Genomic DNA, 13,291 nt, shown 5'->3' with positions numbered 1-13,291 from the left:
TCTCCTTCCACTACAATCACACAGATCCGCCACATTATTTACACATTGCAGAAGAGCAAGAATTTTTTTTCTTAATTTTTAGTATATTTGTCATTTTATTTCGTTATTTTTTTTTTTGATATAACCAAAATTGAATTACAATATGAAAGCTTTGATAAATGAAATGCTTGTACTCACCGAAACAGATGTTCAAATGGCTTATTTGAAATGAAATATATGAAATATTCTTTGCAATTTGAGTGCACACTGTACTTTGTTATTTTTCTCCCTCTAGAACTAATGTCATGAAAATGATTTTGCTATAGTACAGATATTTTAATAGAATTCATTTTCAAAGTCAGAGATGCCTTCTATGTTCTGAATTCATAAAGGGGAATTATAAAAGTTGTGATGAACAGCATCAACAAGGTAAGATGATTGTTTTTTACATGATTATTAAAAAATATAATAACCCCAAGACATTAGAAAAAACCCTTTATCTTTACAGATATTGAAATGGCTCAGGGTTAATTGTTTTCAAAAAAGACACATTTTAAGAGATTTTTCCATGTTACATTTTAATATTTGATATAAATATCCATCAAACTGAAAAGAATCCTCACAAGCTGATGTTTGTCACAAAGTCTTTTTGTCAATCACAAAGATTTTTAACACCAACTAGCGATTTTTTAAGACTGTTTCCAATTGTAAATGGCTTGAATCGGTTGATTCATTATGAAAGTTGCTGCGGATAAATTTTCTCTAAATCAACATTTTTCTCGTTTTGATGGTAATAACAGCAGTATGGGATACATAATGTTCTGATTGGTTGACCTCCAATACATCTGAATGAAACATGTCTTCCACAGGAATGATTCAGGAGTGATAAATTATCTTCTGGGATAAATTGCTGATTTTTTTCACTATTTCAAAAAGGTTTTACTCTCAATCTGAACAATTGTTCGTGTTGCACTTTTTACAATAATTTGATTATAGAATGGCTGACAAATACCTGATGGCATTATTTTAATATACTTGTGTTACAAGAAAAAAAGCTTGAGGTCCCTGAAGAAATCTTTTTCCCAACGCTCATGATATAAACCCAATTCAGCATCTGAGGATGTAACAGAACTCAATAGACTGACATCAGTATCCAACTTCACTTGCGTTGTGCGAAATTTGTAAAAAAAACTGCTACAAAAAGTGAATAGCAAATTAACTGTGATTATGTTTAATGTTCGTTCTCTCAAACTAGCATACAAAACAGTCTACAATTGGTACAATACCAAAAAAGAAGCATTTCATATCGGATTTAATCTGAGAAAGTTTCCCAGTCACACATAAGCCAAATGCAGATAGCCAATCTTCGGTTGACAGGGTTTCTTTAATGAAGTCCTCATATGCATCACATCCAAAATAAATAGACATGGAATGACTCCATATGTAATCTTTTCTGAACACTTTGCTCACAGAGCAATGATTAGCACATGATACAGTATGATACAGGACTTTGTAGTCCTATTCCACCAGGGCGAGATTTTTTGACTGAATCTTTGATAGGTGGTCTGATATACAAGCCTCTATCTTGTCACACTGGGCCAGGAAATCCTATTGAACAGAAACAATCACACTTCATTATGCTATTTCCAAGTATTATGTGTGAAAACAACACAAAAAAGGCTTAACCTGCACTGTCTTTACAAGTCCCTTTTTCTTCAGTCTACAGTCACTGAAATTTTCTGGGAAACTCTGTTAAAAGAAGTAGAAGTATATTATGATACAGTATGTGCAAAAAGATACAATTTGAATGCACACTTCAACCACAGTAGATTACCAAAGCATCAATCTGCTCCAGGATCTTCATGAACTGTTCAGCAGCTATTTTCACTCGATGATCTAGTTTGCCTAAAGCCTCTGCTTGGAGATCTTTGGCCAGGAAGCCCTGTGGAAAAAATGGGCGAGGGTTTAGGATTTTGACTAAAACAGACACATTTTGGGACGTTTTTGCATCAACAAGGCATCAAATATGTGAGCCTAATGTATAGTATGCATACATTTTTTAGTCCAGTCAGCTCCCCATCGACTTTTTCAAGTTTTTTAGCTGTCTGTTCCACAGATTTCTCAATGTCTTTCAGCTTCTTTAGTTCAGCTTCTTCCTCTGGACTGTTCTGTGAGTAGATCATTGATAGTATTTGATTACATATAAAGTTGCATGTGAAAGACACAACACATGTAAAAAAGAATTAAAAACCTTACACGCTTTCCTATCATCATGAGTTTGCAGCCTTCCTTTATTCCATAGCTGGAAAGATTCTCCTCCATATCCTTCAGTGATTTTCCTGAGATTTCAGGATGGATATGGCAAAGTTCAAGCTGGACATATGATACAATATTGAAACATGGCTAAATATAAGAGTCCTAGTTGTACCTTTAAAAATTATTTTCTGTGAGGCTTGTGGAACTCCAGTCACTTGAGTGAGAGCACCTGAGAGGTCTTTGACTGTTGGACCCTTGCCATCAACTTGGCCAGGTAGTGTGACGCTGTGCTTGGTAGATCCTTGAGTGGGAGAAAGAAATTACTGTTGAAACTGAAAATTAACGTCAGGATAAGCCTATTCCAGTAGTAAAAAATCACACATTGGTTATTTTTTTAAAAGATACTGTGATATGATTCTTTTTTTTTTCATAAGAATAATCGTCCCTACAACAGCAACAAAACGGGGCTGCAGTGGCTCAGTGGTAAAGCAGGCGGTAGAGCGGGTCGTCCTATGATTTCAAGATCGGCGGTTCGATTCCCGCTCCCGCCCAAAAAAAATACCCGGAGGTGAGCTGACAGTGGGAGGTGTCAGCTCACCTCTGGAGCACTGCCGAGGCGCCCTTGAGCAAGGTGCCGTCCCCCTTACAAATTGCTCATTTAAGGCGCACCAAGATGGAGCTGCCTGCCACTCTACCTCCCCTGCATGCCTACAGGCCCCCTTGTGTGTGTGTGTGTGTGTGCTACAGGGGCCTGTACACACTAATATATATATATGCATGCGTTTGAATCAGTAGCTAGAGTGTGCATTCTTAATTTCCCTTCGGGGATCAAAACAGTATATAAAATTAAAAAAAATAAAATAAAATAAAAAAAAATCAATGAATGTTGAATATGTGGTTATTGAGTCTACGGAAGTTATTGTGTAGGCCGAAGCATTTCAAAGCAACGGAAATATTGCAGCTGTTACTACAAAGATGTGTGTGTTTGTTTGTGTGTCTGCATATGTGTATTGTGCTCCAAGGCCTTGGTCCTTCCAAGTCACTGTCTGCTGCCTTTGCAGGTCCTCAGCTGTAGTGATGTCCACTTTGACACTGCGCTTCGATACACGCCCCAGACTCGGTAGGGGTTTTTTTTCCTGAACCTTCAAACATGGAAATACACGTGACTGATGATGTTTGAAACACTAAGTACTTCATTCACCGAGTGAACCAGTTTAGTGGTTCAGAGCAATGGGCGAGGATTTGAAACACCAGCCGGTCTCTTTTTTATGGTGCGCTGTTTAATGTGTCAATACCTAAAGAGATCTCAAGTCTGGGAACATCTTGAACTGGTTCACCTGGTGAATGAATCACTGAACTGCTTCAGAATGAACCACTTAAGTGGTTCAAACGTAATCGGTCAAGGTGGTTTTTGAAGCTGGCTTCGAAGAAGGTTCAGAAAAAAAACCCTAGCGAGTCTGGGGCGTGGTTCAGAGTGTCGTGTCATTGCAGACATCATTATCTGGGGGTGCAGAGGTGGCCACCTCTGGGTTACCATGATTTCTGGCTAATATCATGCTGCTATTTGTTTTGGACACTAATTGTTAAATAAATTCATGCAAATTCATTCAACTAAATTTGCTTTGAATTTAACCTGTAGTTTAACTGAATGACTAATTAGTAAATGTTACTCTCTAGTCCAATGATGACTAACCCTGCAATTAATTAAAAAAAATACCCTGCGGTAGTAGCTCAGTCCATGAGGTCTTGGGCTGGGGACCGGAGGGTAGCCGTGTGGTCCAAAAATATTTGGAGTGTGAGCTGCCAGTTCACCTCCTGAACATTACCGAGGGGCTCTTGAGCAAGACATCATCCCCCTACAAGCTGCTCATTGGACCGCATCAGGTCAGAGCTGACCGCCACTATACCTCTCCCTATATATACAGTATATTGCATGCCTAATTGTCAAAAACATATTGGAAAAATTATTTTCCTAAGAAGAATTAACAAAGTGCGTTCATTCTTCTGAATTCTGCAGAAAGCGTATCCACAACAACGTGTAATAATTTGTTAGTTACAATGTCCATAAGTAAGATATTGGATTTGCGTAAAACATGAGATTGCACAAATTCTGGTTATGGGTAATGTTAGATTCAAGGGCTTGAAGTTCATTTAAGCATCAAGTCTATTCTAATAAACAGTTCATACCAGCCAACATTACGGAAGATGAATTACTGGCAGATTTGGTAAGTGCTAGCTATATTAACTAACTCGTGTAGCTGGGCAAAAGTTAGGAGACTTGCTGTTTCACATACATATATATTAACCTTTCATAATCGTGTGGCATCATGCAAAATCTTGTTACCGTATGCAACTGTCACTGTCGTCGTTCCCTCAGACATCTTGCTTACTTTAGGGTCCTTCTATCACAACGCGAGAAACACTGAGCTACTGGGACTAGGTGCTAATTAGTTCCGGGGAAAACCGGAAACAGTTATCGCGTGTAACAAAATGTAACTATTATTACAGTACTGTACATTTTAACCAAAAATCTACACAAACTAAGTTAAAGGAACCTGTAATGAAATCGCAAAAATATCATGCTTGCACATTTAAAACATTACGTTTATAATTAATCAAAGTGCACCATATACGTAACACTGGCTCTGTGGCGCAATGGATAGCGCATTGGACTTCTAGTCAAGCACTTGAGAAGTGATTCAAAGGTTGTGGGTTCGAGTCCCACCAGAGTCGCTTTTTAAGCTTAAACACTTTCTGTTTCCTGGTCTTATAACATTTTAAGAAGACATTTACTCACACTCAATATACTGTATGTGTTTCACATGTGAATATATATATGTGTGTGTGTATATGTATGTATGTATGTATGTATGTATATATGCATATATGTATATATGTATAGATCTTGGCACACACACAAGGGCCTGGAGCAACCTCTAAATGGATGGGGCCAGTGACTGCTTGAATCCTTGTTTTGGAAATGTGATTTCCATCCTATCAAAACTAGAAAACAGAAATTTTATCAACAATTATGCTGTTGCTTCAAAAATAACATACTGTACGTGAGGAAAGTGGACTCATGCCAAGTTGAAAGTGAAAATTTATATGCCTTATTCTAATTCACATTGTTTTTTACCATACGCTGATACCCATTGAATTCCTTCGGTGTTTAAAGTTGCTAGGGCCGGGGGCTACTTTTGCTGTGGTATATGAAACAATCCGTTGTGGTCTATTTAAATATATGTATTTTCGGGTCAATTATATGCTGTTGTCATGCCACTAATTACAGATATTAACATTCTGCTGACATCCAGTTAAACATAAGTCAAGACTACGCCCCAACACGAAAGAACTACATATCCCATCATTCAACATGGGGGGCAAAGGACGACTGTGTTCGTCTCACCAGAACGCAGAGCCGCAGTATTTGCGCCCGCACAGAAGGTTTTGGAAGCCGAGAAGCAGGTGTACAAGTATTTTAAATAAGGAAGGAACGGATCGTTGCATTTCTTATCATTATTATTTTTCAGACGAGTTTTTTTCAGGATGGGCAATGGCATCAATAAGGTACGATCATCGAGTTATTCTCAGTTAGTGCTCTGCCACATACGATTCGAACTCGGTGTTTTGAGTGGATTCACCGAGGTGTCCTAATGCTTGACATCTAATGTGATGCTTCTTTGGTAATACAGATATTAATCACCTAAGTGGCCTGGCTGTGAATGTTTAGCATACGTCTTTACTAAATATTTACTTTTTAAACCGAGCGATCTCAAGTTCATACTATAATAATCACAGTTTAAGCCATTCAAGGTGCCATTACAGTCAGCTGACTCAAGTTCTCTCATCTGTTGTAGGACCTCACTATATCAAGGATGCTTTAACCATGTTTGATTCAAAATTGTTATTTTCTGTCTACATAGGTTCTACCTGACTTATACTTGGGGAATATCAAAGGTGTGCCTGAAATTTTTTTCCCCTCCTGAATCATTTTTGATCATCAGCATCTTGTGTATGACAGCACAGACCCATGGTTTTTCTTGTGCTCTTGTTTATCTCAGATGCAAGAGACCGAGAACAGTTAGCAAAGAACAACATCACACACATCCTGTCCATTTATGACAGTGCAGCTCCTGTGCTCCAGGTGAGACCCCCCGCCTCCTCCACCTTCTCACACATAACACGTTCACCGTGATGTTCATCTACAATTTTCCATTATTATTGAAGCAATATCATCAAGCAAACCCAGCTGCATAGATGTGGTTGGCTTAAACCGTTTGAGCTCTGACCCAGCCAAGAAACCAGTCTGGCAAGTACTTCAGGAAAACTTGACATGCTACCTCCTGAGCAAATTGAAATCTGTACTGAATCAATAATAAACCCAAGATTTTTAAGTCATGTGATTTTAGGATTGTGGTTAATTTAATGCCAGTGAAACCTAGATCAGTGTCCTGAGATGTCTGTGCTTCTGCCAGTCAGGATGCAGGTGGTGGTTCTCTGCCAGTGAGGACTGTGCAGAGAACCACTGCACAGTCCTCATTATCATTTTGTCTTTGTCAGTGGTTTGCATATCATGTTTCTCTGGTAAGTCAAAGAGTAAAAAGCTGCCTACATACAGTAGCTTGTACTTTTGTAAATGGATTTTAAGTATTCCTTATCCTTCCAGATATGTCACATCCTGTATTTGCTATCAAAACACACACGCACATGAAACTTTATGTTTAATTGTGTGCAGTGGGATTTCCCACATACTGCTTATTAATTTGTTTAAAATACAGAAAGGTGACCACAATACTTCGTCCCTCAGGAGATGACCTATCTCTGCATTTCAGCATCTGACATTCCCACACAAAACCTGTAAGTACCAAAATGTGTAGCACAGCAACAGCTCAAACCAATGAAGTATTTTCAGTAAAAGCACCACTTGTATTTAAGGTCTTTTTTTCCCCTATATACTTGTAAGTGTACTATAAATATCTCTCACAATTGCTCACTGATTTCTTATTTTTTTATGTTAAACCCCCCCTCTATTTTTCTGACAAATCGCACCTTGTGTGTGTGTATGTATATATATATATTTATATATATGTGTGTCTGTGTGTGTATGTGCGTGTGTTTATCTATGTATACATGTTTATGTATTTATACGTATGTACACACACATACATGCACACAAACATACACGTCACTCTTACTGCCCTGGTTGTCTCATATGTCAGTGTGAGGTGTTAGCTATTTTCTGAAATGTGACACCAACTGTAAAACCTGCTATGAACACACCCTAGTGTCCAGGACAAGAAATAAAAGAATTTGACAGGTCAGGTAAGAAAACATTCATGTCATGCAACAAAGTTAAAAAAAAAACTTTACATATGCACAGTCTGCCTGTACGTGTATGGCGGAGCTGCATGTCACCGTGGTGAAAATGATAACATATGGTTGCAGGTCTTAAGGCACACCTTGGTGAGTTTAATGTGGTCATGTCTTCTTACAGCACTTAAATGCTTTGCAGGACGAAGCACTTTAAAGAAAGCATCATGTTCATGCACAAGTCCCGCCTGAAAAGAGAAGGCTGCCTTGTTCACTGGTGAGAATACTTGTTACATCACACGGATGTCATTTATGATATAAGTACTGTACATGTTCATGTAGGGCAGATTAAAAAGTGAATCAAATGACTGAGTTACATGTAACCTCAGCACCATGTTAATATTTATATTCTTAGAAATTGTCCTTTTTCCTTTATAGTTTGGTTGCCGTTGCCTGTGTTGGCACTTTGTTTAATATGTTTCCTTGTTTCCATTCTTCACATCCTCTTACAGTTTAGCAGGTGTGTCCCGCAGCGTCACCCTCGTGGTAGCTTACATCATGACGGTGACCAGCCTGGGCTGGGAGGAGGCACTGGCTGCAGTGAAGGTGGTCCGATCCTGTGCTGGCCCCAACCTAGGCTTCCAACAGCAGCTACAGGAGTTTGAAGTTACTCAAGCTGATCAGGTGAGCTCTAGGAGCATAGTGTGAAGATACATGCAGTATATATTCAACAATCTCTTGTACACAGAGAATGCAATAATCAGTGCACAGTCTGTGTTTTCACTTAAAAAATGTAAAATTGTTCACTTCTTTGTTGTCTTGTAGTTCAGAGAATGGTTTCAAATGGAATTCAAGGACAACCCCTTCAATGATGAGGCTGATATACGTGAACTGCTTGTCAGAGTACATAAAGACCATGGCAATGAGGTAAAAACACAGACACGTACCCCACCGGAGGACATATGACCATATCTTTTGAAAAGATAAATTGCAGCTCAGCTCTGACGATGGAACCACCTTGTGATGTGCGTGATTTTTGACCCATCCGGAACTGCTTATGAAAGGACCAATAGTCAGAATGCTTACCATCACTGGAATGATCATCTAAATATCATGGACAAGAGCACTGGAAGAAATAATTTTTTGATATTCACCATTGATTGATTATTAAAATTTTGAATATTGAACTTTTTTTCCCCTGTCACAATTACATTATTAATAAAATAAAATCTTCAAACAGTGTGTTATGGGTTTGCTATTCTGGTGATCTGCTATATTGAAGGTGATAATGCATTTTGTTCTGAGCTCATGCCTGTTTCCAGGTTGCCTTCCTGTTTGTGTGATGTACTGGGGAGGTCATGCATGGCAGCATAAAAAAAAAAAAATCAACATTCCTTTGTTACTCTGTCTTCTTAACTGTATTTGGAGATTATAAAATATAATAAGCACAATTTGCTCATACTAGAATTCTGATAATTGGTTCTTTATGAAAATACATAACAAAATTCACTTTTAAAATTCTGGTCAGTAGTTGTCATGTCAATGGAAATTTATTTGACATCCAGATTTTGTATTATAAGCGTGTGGTGTAACATTTTAGTGTAGGTTATATGCACAGGTAATTGTTCCATTATGTCCTGGTGTCAGCTCAGGGTGTCCCTAAAGGTATTCCCTGCTGCTGGGCTGTGTGGACGCCAAGTTTGGATGAAATGAGGACCCGATTGCTGCACATCACTTGAAGACTGACCAGTTCTGTCCTGTCACAAATTAAGTTGTGATTACATTCAAGTGTGAGGCACGGAGAGTTTGAAAACAGTTTTCAGCAGTGGAACTCTATCAGAGGTTAGGGGCAGTAGCAGCTTTTTTTTTTTTTTGGTGAATGATTTATAGTTATTTCAAGGTTAATATTTAAATCAGAGGGCTTTAGTTACTGACCTGTGCTCACATTTGGTAGGCTGATTAACAAGAAAGTACTCGTACAGATAGAAGTTTATATTCCACTCTTTAGTAGCTGTAAAGTTTAAAGCAATAACCATCATCATCACTACAGTAAGAACCAATATTAACCAGTGATTATTGTTTTGACATGAATCTCATAATTCACTTATCTTACATGAGAAAGAGTCAAACTACAAGTGACTCACTCCTGTAGCCTATATTTTTAAACAATTTCATTCTATTTTTTGAAGATTAACATGGAGAGGACAGTGGACTGTAGGTCAAGGGTGCCAATGGCAAATTGAGGCAGTAGCTGATTGATCAGATTGACAGCAGGAGATATCCAGTCTTGATTTGGGAAAATGAGAAGTCCATTTTTAGGATTCCCCATAAATGCACAGGAAAACAAGGCTGTATATTAGAGAGGAGGATGCTGCACTCTTTAAGGCCAGACTGATCCCTTCTGCTTTTCAATTACACTATTAATAATGTAAAATACAGTCATGTGGTCTCTAATGAGATTTGGAGTTTTTTCGATCCTTCAAGACGTCAAACCTTTTTAAAAATCAAAGTCAATAAGCAGGAATCAGGAGGAAGAGTAAATAAACCATTTCCATAATATTTTCGGCATGGGCGATGTTAAAGGGAAATACAAGGAAGGGGTTGATAGGCCTGATTCTCCAGCGGGGAAGACCAGATTACACTGTGCTCGAAACAAAAGCAATTAATTTGATGACTTAGTGGAAAGAAGTCAACTGGACATTTCAGAGCCCTACAAAGTCTACAGAATCATTCCAGAGGATGCAAAAAAGGGTAAGAGATGAAGATATAGCTTGTTAAAAAGATAATTTTAAAGAATTACCTTCAGTTTCCGATGCACAAAAGTGTTAACTTGCACACATATACATCTGCATTTCACAAAGCATCTGACATTATTATTATTAGCTATTGACATTTTTCACATAAATAGGCACCACTGCATTTGATTCCGATGGAGCAGGAAGCAAAAAGGAAGCCAAAGTATGTACCAAAGAGATCATGGTGCTTTTTTTAGATGGCTTCAGTTACTATGTGCAGAGTGCATGTAACACAAACAGGATCTTCAGTCTTGCATGACTAAATCTCTTGCCAATGCACAGCACTTTTTGTTACTCCATAGCAGTTGTTGTTCATTACCACAGCATGCCTGCATTTTATTATTAATCTGTTAATCCAAAAAACTATGACATTATCCTGGATTATTGACAAAGATGTTCAATTTTTTTGGAGGATAGGAGCTGTTATTGAGGATAAGTATTGACTTCATTATGAATGTTGTGGTTTATTTATGGTTTTGTACATTTACAGATGTCAGGATGAGCAGTCTGCAAGAGAGACCGTCACTTGTAAATTGCCATGGCTATCTTGTTTCATATACTGTACAGTATATCGCTGCACAACTAGGTCAGAAGATTGTTTTGGTAATAAAGTGGCTTTTGCATGTAAATTAATCGGCAATGTTTGTGGTGGTTATTGAATTTAAACCTGGGTGGCTTGGAAAAAAAAACTTCACTGGAGGGTTCTGTTGGGTCTCTCTGTCTGGAAAAGCACTTTGAAATGTCTGTTGATGTGATTAAGCGCTTTATGAATAAAAGCTGATTGATATGAAATGTTATTTTCCATAAATGTCAAGTTGTGCAAATATGTATTTTCAGACACTTTCAATCAGATAATGTACTATTACTATACACACACTATACAATTACAGAACAGACAACATTTCATCACAAGGCCACTGGCGGCAAGTGGTAGCTTGGGTCACACATGGTACGAGATACAAAGAGCTATATCTGAAGTCGACGTCTCTGCTGCATAGACTCTGAGTTCAGTTTGTGAAATATTGTGCTGCTAGCTAAAAAGAATTTAAATTCAATGCTTGACACCAATGACGCCAATGACACCAAATGTTTCATCTCAGTTTTTACAACAGAGCATGCTCTTTCACATAGTGAAATATTTTCAATAATGTAGTTACTGAATACAGTGCAAATGGTCATCACACAACTGTAACCATTTTCTACCTAAACCTTTGCTAAATAATCATCTCTAGCAGTGGTCCCCAACCTTTTTTTGTGCCACAGACCAGTTTTATCTAAGACAATATTTTCATGGACCGGCCTTCATTACCTTGATAATCGTTAATGATGCCAGGACAGCTTTAGTCTAATAATAAATCATCCGCCTTGGTTTTATGTAAAATGCACACATCAACGGACAATAAACAACTTTTTTTTCAAGAATTGATAATCAACATCTCTGTGAACGAAATCATTATAAGAAATGATTATATTAAAACTCATTTCAAGTGACTGCACTGATGAGGTTTATTTTGTAATATAGCGACTTACAATCAGTGTGTTCAACGTAGGAGAAATACTGATCATTTCTAATAGAAGGATGAACAAGTTAATCATATAATAATAATTACAATAATGAGAATTAGTGGTTGGGGACCGCTGATCTAGAGGTAATGGGAGACAATGGCACCTGAAGTCTGTTCCGGACGTCTGGTCTACTCCGCAGTTTGGTTTTCTTTACGGTCACTGCAGAAAATCCCGCTTTACAAAGACAGGAGGTTGGAAATGGAAGCAGGGTTTTCGATCTCAGGATAATCTGTCTTTACTTTAATCTACAACACTGGCGCAGTTGTGGGCGTTTGATTTAGGGGTAACCTGTCACCGAGACCTATCAAGCGGGACAGACGCATCTATTTGTCTGTGCGTCATTCTGCACAGACGTCACAATACGTAGAGTAATGTAAATTGTTTTTTTATTCTGTACGGCCTGGTACCAAATGACCCACGGACCGGTACTGGTCTGCGGCTCGGGGGTTGGGGACCACTGGGCTTTAGTACATACAGGGTGTCTCAAAAAATGTATACTGTGCACCCTTTAGCAGCTGATTAAATTCTTTTTTTATTTTTTTGCGGTAAAAACTAATTGAAGTCAATGATGGCAGCCAGAAAACATTTCAAAGAAATTAAATTCCTTGTGAAATGCCACTGGAAGTATGAAAATGCAGTTGAAGTGCAAAGACAATTTAGATCAGAATCCCTTCCTCATGGCAAGCTTGCCGTACAGATTTTCTTCAACTTCGCTGGAATGTTCCCAGGACTCTTTCTTCGTTTGTGGGGCTTCTCAATGTCCGTGGTCTTAGAGATGATGTTCAAACTCATCTCTAACTTGAGGAGATGGTAACTTTTGGATGGAGATGGTTCTTTTTGAAACTCCCTTTTAAATTGTCTTTAGATTTCAACTGCATTTTCAGTTTATACAGTTTATACAGACGTTATACACTTAATATAACAATTCAGAATGTCTAAAAAAGCTTGTGTATTAAAATTATGGAAAAATATGTGAATAAACACAGTAATTCGAAAGTATACTCTGAATTATGTCCGTTGGCCCATCATACCTTTAGGCTAACATCTTGATGATTCCTACAAGAATATACCATCTAAATGTGAATGTAAAGCACAGCAGAAGTTGTCATTTTTTCTTCCTATGCCCTGATTCTCAAAGACATGGCGGTGAGATGCTTTTTATTGCGTTGGAGAGAGGGGTGCTTCTGTGGATGATGCCAGATGGACTGTACGCTAAGCATCTCTGCCAGGAACAAGTATACTGGGAAGGGCCTTCGGCTACATATACAGATAAGCCAAAAAAGCTGGTAAAGGAGCAGCGATTCAAACTATTTGACACCCAGCAATTCCTTATTGGTGGGTAGCAACATGTTTCTAAGTAAAAGATAAGATATTTTCACTTGCGC

The 13,291-nt window shown here is 38.1% G+C and overlaps 2 protein-coding genes and 1 non-coding gene across 4 annotated transcripts; 2 read left to right on the top strand and 1 right to left on the bottom strand.

Moving 5' to 3' along the window:
- Positions 1–1,344: 1,344 nt before the first annotated feature.
- On the bottom strand, positions 1,345–4,683 carry bag1 (BCL2 associated athanogene 1). Of its 2 annotated transcripts, none has more exons than XM_068340739.1 (7): positions 4,580–4,683; positions 2,408–2,536; positions 2,236–2,318; positions 2,034–2,147; positions 1,814–1,921; positions 1,666–1,728; positions 1,345–1,587 (listed from the first exon to the last, which is right to left on the bottom strand). In XM_068340739.1, exons 1-7 carry the CDS (start codon positions 4,614–4,616, stop codon positions 1,498–1,500), a joined length of 624 nt encoding a protein of 207 aa, XP_068196840.1. In that variant the 5' UTR covers positions 4,617–4,683; the 3' UTR covers positions 1,345–1,497. The 2 variants fall into 2 exon arrangements, with proteins under 2 accessions (XP_068196840.1, XP_068196842.1); XM_068340741.1 differs by having other exon boundaries at positions 4,542–4,641.
- A 193-nt stretch (positions 4,684–4,876) lies between these two features.
- Positions 4,877–4,968, top strand: trnar-ucu (transfer RNA arginine (anticodon UCU)). Its single transcript is given in 2 exon segments — positions 4,877–4,913; positions 4,933–4,968. It is a non-coding gene; the product is annotated as a tRNA-Arg (tRNA).
- A 664-nt stretch (positions 4,969–5,632) lies between these two features.
- LOC137612332 (dual specificity protein phosphatase 22-B-like) lies at positions 5,633–8,787 on the top strand. The gene is made up of 7 exons (XM_068340814.1): positions 5,633–5,802; positions 6,159–6,192; positions 6,297–6,379; positions 7,043–7,092; positions 7,748–7,822; positions 8,058–8,229; positions 8,371–8,787. Exons 1-7 carry the CDS (start codon positions 5,782–5,784, stop codon positions 8,509–8,511), a joined length of 576 nt encoding a protein of 191 aa, XP_068196915.1. The 5' UTR covers positions 5,633–5,781; the 3' UTR covers positions 8,512–8,787.
- Positions 8,788–13,291: the final 4,504 nt, after the last annotated feature.

Source organism: Antennarius striatus, chromosome 18, assembly GCF_040054535.1.
Source record: "Antennarius striatus isolate MH-2024 chromosome 18, ASM4005453v1, whole genome shotgun sequence".
Taxonomy (NCBI): domain Eukaryota; kingdom Metazoa; phylum Chordata; class Actinopteri; order Lophiiformes; family Antennariidae; genus Antennarius; species Antennarius striatus.
Note: the sequence above shows the minus strand (reverse complement) of the source record. Positions and strands in the feature narration are given on the sequence as shown.